Source organism: Monopterus albus, unplaced genomic scaffold (assembly GCF_001952655.1).
Source record: "Monopterus albus unplaced genomic scaffold, M_albus_1.0 scaffold157.1, whole genome shotgun sequence".
Classification (NCBI taxonomy): Eukaryota; Metazoa; Chordata; class Actinopteri; order Synbranchiformes; family Synbranchidae; genus Monopterus; species Monopterus albus.
Genome location: NW_018128037.1, coordinates 469,544 through 476,688, shown reverse-complemented (window position 1 = coordinate 476,688; position 7,145 = coordinate 469,544). Strand labels below are relative to the sequence as shown.

At 38.3% G+C, this 7,145-nt stretch overlaps 1 protein-coding gene across 2 annotated transcripts; it reads right to left on the bottom strand.

Annotated features, from left to right (window-relative positions):
• Positions 1–1,163: 1,163 nt before the first annotated feature.
• npbwr2b (neuropeptides B/W receptor 2b) lies at positions 1,164–3,869 on the bottom strand. 2 transcript variants are annotated; one of them, XM_020615043.1, is made up of 2 exons: positions 3,783–3,869; positions 1,164–3,226 (listed from the first exon to the last, which is right to left on the bottom strand). In XM_020615043.1, the coding sequence occupies exon 2, from the start codon at positions 2,373–2,375 to the stop codon at positions 1,362–1,364; it is 1,014 nt and encodes a 337-aa protein (XP_020470699.1). In that variant the 5' UTR covers positions 2,376–3,226; positions 3,783–3,869; the 3' UTR covers positions 1,164–1,361. The 2 variants fall into 2 exon arrangements, with proteins under 2 accessions (XP_020470699.1, XP_020470700.1); XM_020615044.1 differs by lacking the exon at positions 3,783–3,869 and having other exon boundaries at positions 1,164–2,672; positions 3,043–3,285.
• Between the last annotated feature and the right edge of the window lie 3,276 nt (positions 3,870–7,145).

The window sequence follows — 7,145 nt, the reverse complement described above, 5'->3', positions numbered from 1 at the left end:
GATGACATTTTACAAACTCTTCCTGTCCCATGCCTGTCTTACATCAGGCCTGATGTTCTACAGGCTGGTAAGTCTCCTTTGTCTTTTCTTAAGTTGTACATAAACATTCTGGAAAAGAACTGTGCACCAGAACATTGTCTTTACAGTTGTTCAGGTCATATTTTGAAGATATGGTATATCTGTGAGGCCTTTTACATAGATGCACCAAATTTATCATATGGTTCCCTCAAGATAATTCTGCTCAAAACATATTTTAAAGGCCGATCAAATGTTTACATACATGATCACACATTTCTCGAATCATCCAATCAACTTTGATTTCAAAAAGCACTTTTTCACTCCAGTTTGTGTAACAGATAGCAATCATTTTATGACCAAACAACTGTATTCATTCATGGCTTCGATCTGATTAACAGCATGCAAGTCAGTGTTGAATGATATTTTCTTTGCACAGCAGACGTTCAGCACACAGAGGCGTCCCTCAATCCTTGACTGCTTGCACTGACCCATCTCAGCTCACTGCCTAAATTGACTTTCTTTAAACCTTCATTAAACTGGTCTAGCATTTAAACTGCAGTCTTAACCTGGACAACAATCAAATGGAATGTTGTTCAGACACAATGACAGGGAGCAGTTCTGCTGACACTTATAACCAATTGTTTATTTTTTTAATGTCACTATTGTACCATCAGGCAGCCGTTGTCATTTCCTATTGCAAGCAATATTGCCTATTGGTGTCAACTTATAATAATCATCTCTTTCTCAGTGTGTCATCAGAACCATAGAAAGCTACACTAGGCAGGTTCAGTAAAGCAAACAAAACAGTCTGGCTGTGACACAGAAAACCAGCCAGTTTTTCATAAATAAGATGCATCAGATTCACTTATGCTTGCAGAGATAGAGTAATGTAGATCTTCTCCACCCGCGGAAAATGACGAACTTAAAGAGAGACACCCAAACAGTTTTATGTCTAGATGGAGCTGGGCTCCTAAACATTCTGATGTTTGTCCTCATCTCTTACTGTACTATAATACTATAGATACTCTAGTAGATGGTAGACATAGCATTTGTACATCAGTTTCCCATGTTAAGTGTTGTGTGTAATTTACAGGCATCATTACTTTTTTTTTTTTTTTTTTTTTTTTTTTTTTTTTTTTTTTTTTTTTTTTTTTTTACAAATATCAAACACATTTGCTGTTATGTGCAAACAGTGTGGAAAGTTACCTAGTGCAGCTTTAACAAACCAAATATCTTTGTCACATACAGTGAGAATTCAGGTTTGAACCTAAAGTTATGTTAGTCTATCCATTCAGTCTGTCCTCACTCCGTAAGCCTGTGACAGGTTTCATACTGTTGTACATTTAGGCTGATCTACATTCAAACATCTTGAAGGCTTTTCTGAAGCTGTCATCCAAAAAGGCATAGAGGAATGGGTTGAGGCAGGAGTTGGCATAGCTCAGGCTGGTTATGAAGTAGGAGATCCCAATCAGCAGCGGTGTGGTCCTCAGGTCTGTCGTCAGAGCCACAATGGTGCTGAGGTGGAACGGTGTCCAGCAGAACAAGCAGACAGCCAAGACAATGAACACCATGATGGTGACTTTCTTCTTGGCTTTGTCCAGTGCCTTGGCATTGCTGTTGAGCCGCATGTTCCTCAACTTGTAGAGCATCATAGTGTATAAGATGCAGATGGTAGAGACCGGAATGGCAAAGCCCAGGATGAGGGTGTAGATCCGGCTTGCTTTGAACCACAAACTTTCAGGGCTAGGGAAGCTGAGCACACAGCTCTTTCTGCCATCATTTGGGTTGATATAAACACTGGCAAACACAGTAAAAGGCATGACGATGAGGATAACAAGGATCCAGACACATAATGAGATGATTTTGGCTGCTCGGTAGGTGCGATACGGCATGCGCTTGGACCTCACCGTAGCCCAGACAACCAGGTAGCGGTCAATGCTCATCACTGTCAAGAAATAGATACTTGAGAAGATGTTGTAGTGGTCTATACTAAGGATAATTTTGCACAAAACCTCACCAAAAGGCCAGTAGTGCAACAAGTGTTCAGCTATGTTGATTGGCAACACCAATGTGAACAAATCATCTGCGATGGCCAAGTTCAGGATGAACATATTAGTTACAGTTTTCATCTTGGGGGCTTTGAGGATCACATAGATGACAGCTGTATTGCCTGTCAGTCCCACAGCACAGATTACAGAGTAGATGACCGGGAGAATAATGTAAAGGTCAGCGTAGAAATAAAGGTCAGAGGGAGGAGTGCAGTTCAGGACAGTGTGGTTCCCTGATGTGAGGGAATAGAAGTCCAAAGAAACGTTGCAGACTGGTGGGGCACCCCCAGGGATGGAAATATTCTCCATGTTGAAAAGAAAGAGTTTCCAAACTAAAAGTCTATGAGCATTTTGAAAAAATATTTACCAACTTTAAAAGGAATGAATTTGTTTTTTAGAGAAACATTCATCTGCTTTTTTTCTTTATGCTCTCCCAAATGTTACATTGGTTACACAGTTCAGCAAAAAAAGGTTAACTTAAACTAGGATTACAGTCCATTACATCCATGAAGAGCTCAGTCTCTGACCGCTCACAGACAACACAGTAAGATCAGCATTTAGAGAAGCAGTTCTCAATCTGAGGTCCAGGGACAACCAGCAGGTCCACTAATATTTTCATAAAAAAAAAAGAGAGAACATGTAAGAATTATACAAAATGTTCCCATGCAGTCTTACCTCACCCACTCACTGGACAGATAGTTGCAGGTAACTCATATGAATAAATAACATCCATGTTAGATGGATTTTCAGGAGAAAATCTCACCCTAGGAGAGTCCATCGGCAGTAAAATGTGGATTTAATTAGTGCCTTGATATAAAAACGCTCCAGACGCCCTGCTTCACGCTCATGAAACTGGCTTCCAGTATCATCTTTGTTTCAAGGATAATTTGCCACTTGCAGTTCTTTAAAAAAAACATTAACGCTTTATTTCCACTTAATTTTCCTTTTTAAATTCGGCCTGAAAATTACATCCTACCTGCCGATGCAGCTTTTGTCCTCACTCAAGATATCGTCCCCTTCTCCCTCTGTGTCTGTCACGCTCCGATGCGAAACACTTAAAGTGGGCAGAACGTGTCCAAGATGCGGTTTATGACTGTTAATAATGAGTTCAGGTCGTGATGTTTCCTTAGCGCTTCCTGTGCGCTCTGGGCAGATCCCGTCTTTACGCACGAGTGGCGGATCATGAAACAAAATGAACAAAAGAAAGATGTGGACAACAGTTGGGATACACACATTTTAAACATCACCTGAGACACCATACCTGAATTTAAAGATATCAAAGGCAGATTTTTACGGTCAGCAGCCTTGTATCAAGAAAGACAAAAGTCCTTGTTTCACTGTTAGACTAGTAGAACCCTATAAGACTTTAAATATCTAAATATTTTTTCTTTCTCATTAAAGAACACTTATCATGGATAGAAACCAAATTTAACTATACTATACTACTATATTAAAGCAACGTGAATTAACTATGCATCATAACTGCCTCGCATTTCCCCCCGCATTCTAGTACAATAACCAAATATGTGAAGCCAAAGTTAAAAGCAAGCCTGGGTCTAGAAACATTACTCTCTTAACTTGTAAATATAATGTCCCAGTGTAACCATATGCATATAGCTCATCTGCAATGAAAGCTAAACATTCTTACTGCAGTCGCTAACAACTGAAAACATATTTCAAGAAATAGCTTCTATTAAAGTAAGCCTCCGGTCTTACCTTTGTGAGAGACGAGCTGCTCTAAAGCCTCTCTCTCTCCCTCTCTCTCCCTACACTCTCTTGGAAGGCAGTCATGGACTGACGTCAATCTGACTGCCCATTTGTCAACTATGTGAGCCTCAGTGAGCCCATGTACTTTAAAGGTCTCATATCTTAGTAACTTTTTCACCCTGCTGTTCTCTTTGTAAACGCTAGTTTCTCTGCAGCATTTTCAGAAGTTGTCTCTCCATCAGACTGTCCTGTCTATCTCTGCTGGATTATTTTCTAGCTACTGAGATGTAGAATTCTGAAGAGGGATGGAGCTTGGTGGGTGTCAGAGCACTTCAAACTTTCAAGCTTAAACTGATCACATACAGTAACGTTGTTTCTAATATTTTTAGTAGAAATATGCCCAAAAAGATCTCAATATGAAGAGGTGCAGTCAAAGGCTTGTGTGATGCAGACTCATTCAACAGCCTGGCAACAGTGCACAGATATTCTCTTCTAAATGGTTTGACCAGGCCTTGGCCTTCTAACCAAACAGAGGAGGCCAGAGTCAGGAGTGGCAGGTTAAAGCTCAGTTGATATGTGCAGTCCATTTTGGTCTAATACTCCTCTCGAAGGGAGTCTACAAGCCAGAATGAACTGCTGGAAGACATTGCTATGGCTGGCTCACAGATTAGCAAACTCCCGATTTCTGTATTAGCTGATACAGAGAACACAAGATGTAGGTGAAGAGCACATAAAATGACATCATAGTGAAACACACAAGACACAAAACACAAGAAATAGGCACTGAGTGCTTGCATAAAGATTTTAAATGACCACAGACTCAAAACAACCTCAAAGAGACACACACATGCTATAAAGACATGCAGAATGACCACAGAAAAACACATAACCACAGTGAGAGAATACCGTAAAGACACGTAAAATTATTTCAAAAGTGGCAAAATGACCAAAAACAAATCTAAAATAACCTTAAGGACTTAGAACAATTACAACAAATACAACAAACTAATGCAAAACAATTACAAAGAGGCACAAAATGAGGGAGAAAAAAATGGCCACCATTGTGTTGTTTATAGTCATTTTAGTCCTCTTTTGGTGAGACTCTGTCAATTGTGTGGGGGTCCCTTAAATGTCTGTGCCCAGGGGCCGATTGTGTCATAATCCATCCATGAGCTGGCATCTTGGAGTTCACAGTTTTGGTTTTATACTTCAGCACTCTCAAATAGTGGTGTTTCCATCCACCGCAGGCGACAGTTTGCAATGAAAAAGTTTTGATAAGCTCAGTGCTCACTACCAACCCAGCACCAAACAGCATGAAGATCAGATTAACCTGTGGAGGATATAGCAGTTAATAACACAGATATTTCAGGAGTTTGTAGACACAGAAACAGAATTACAGGAGAATGAATACTAGACTTATATAAAGCTTCAATAAACTCATTGTACACTGCCCAGCTACAGTGCAGTGGTGGAAAAACACACATCTTTATATAAGTAAAAGCAGAAATACTCAGTTACAAGTAAAAGTCCTGTGTTCACAATGTTAATTAAAAGTACAAAAGTATTATCATCAAAATAGACTTGGAGTACCAAAAGTACTCAGTAAGCAGAATGGCATGTTTCATATAATGTATATTACAATACTGGATTATAATTATTGATGCAGTGTTGCTGGCCAAAGTGCAGCTAATTTAACAACCTTTTATAGTTACAGTTTGAATTACTGTACATACTGAATTATAATTTACATACAATAAATTCTTAATAAACTGATTATACTCTACATTATCTTATTAATCTGATTTTGAAAAGTAACTAGTCACTAAAGCTATCACATAAACATAGTAGAGTAAAACATGCAATATTTTCCTCTGAAATGTAGCAAAGTCAAAGCAGGATATAGCAAAAGATGGAAATGCTCAAGTAAACTACAAATAATTGTTTTACAAACAAACAAAATCAATGAATGCAGGTTTAAAATCATTTATGCCCTCTAAATATTAAAACTTCCCCTATTTTGTGCAATTCATATCAAATTAAAATAATTGCACTTCAATAAAGTTGGGAGATCTGGTTAAGTTAGGTCATCTGTTAAAGGTTTAATGTCCTAAACCCAGGTAACCACAAGGACATTGTCAGTGTCATTTTTTTATAAGTGAAAACTCATTTCCAAGCCACAGAGAGGAGTAGGACTCCACTAATCAAAAAAAGTATATGTATAAAATAAGTGGAGCACCCCTTTAAAGTGAAAGATGGCTTTTAAAGGTTTGTAGCTTGGTTCTTTTCAGTACTGGCTGCTTCAATTTCACTGGCAAGTTCATGCCCTGTATTTCAACATAATTAGAAGTAAGAATCACATATTCACACATTTTAATCTCAGCAACTGAGTTCATTCAGTTTTGGGAGAACTAGAATCAAGTAAGGAAAACCAGTCAGTGTGCCTAGGGTGAGACACTTCCAAAACTTCCTCTATGACATGTATTTATTCATTTTATTTTATTTAACCTTTATTTTACCAGGAAGTCTCATTGAGATCAAGATCTCTTTTTCAAGGGAGACCTTGTTAAATGTTAGAAGAGCATGTTTTAGACTTTGTTGCTCTTTATAATGTAGAAGACAGTCTGGGATGTTTTTTTTTCTGGCAGACCATCTGATGGTGCCTTCCTGGCTGCACCATCAATGGGCTTTTCTTAGTCCTATTTCTGGCACTCTTGTTTTCTTCCTCTTTCCTCCAGCAAATGAGGGATCATGGGATAAATGTTTCAATTTAAATGCTCTCCTATTGTATTCTAACTTTTCCTTTAAAGTAATTTCTCAAGTCTCACTCAGTTTCTGTTTTTGTCTTTTTGTGTAATTATATAAAGGGGATCTTGTAGTGTATGCTTCCCAGCAGCTGGATGTGTCTGCTCTGAATCACTTTAAGCGTTTCAAAACCAAAAACATCAAATAAGACTGCTCTTCCAGTTTTCTTTGAAAATGCTGTCTCCCCCCACTGAGCTACTGTATGACATTTTACTTGTGCAGTGTCTATTTGTTTCAAAATGACACGACTCTGACTTTCTCCAAAACTTGCCACTAGCATTTTCAAAGGCTTTCAACCATATCACATGTGTTTTGATTTAGTACATTCAGGACCTTTTGTTCCTGAGATGCTTATCTGTTATCTTATGTGTTATCTTCTGTTGTGTTACACTAGACATCAACCTATTTTTATATACATATTCTCCTAAAGTTCGTTTTCTCCCCACTGTCATTTTTTAAATTTTCTATAGCCTTCATTGGTTATAGTAATATTTTACTCAGTGCCTTTATGCATAAGCAAACACCTATATTTGAAATGAGTTCCAAATGAGGACTGTGTCCGTTTCTCTG

Bases quoted from the DNA above. Each gene is read 5' to 3' on its own strand.
- npbwr2b (XM_020615043.1), bottom strand. From the start codon at position 2,375: ATGGAGAATATTTCCATCCCTGGGGGTGCCCCACCAGTCTGCAACGTT.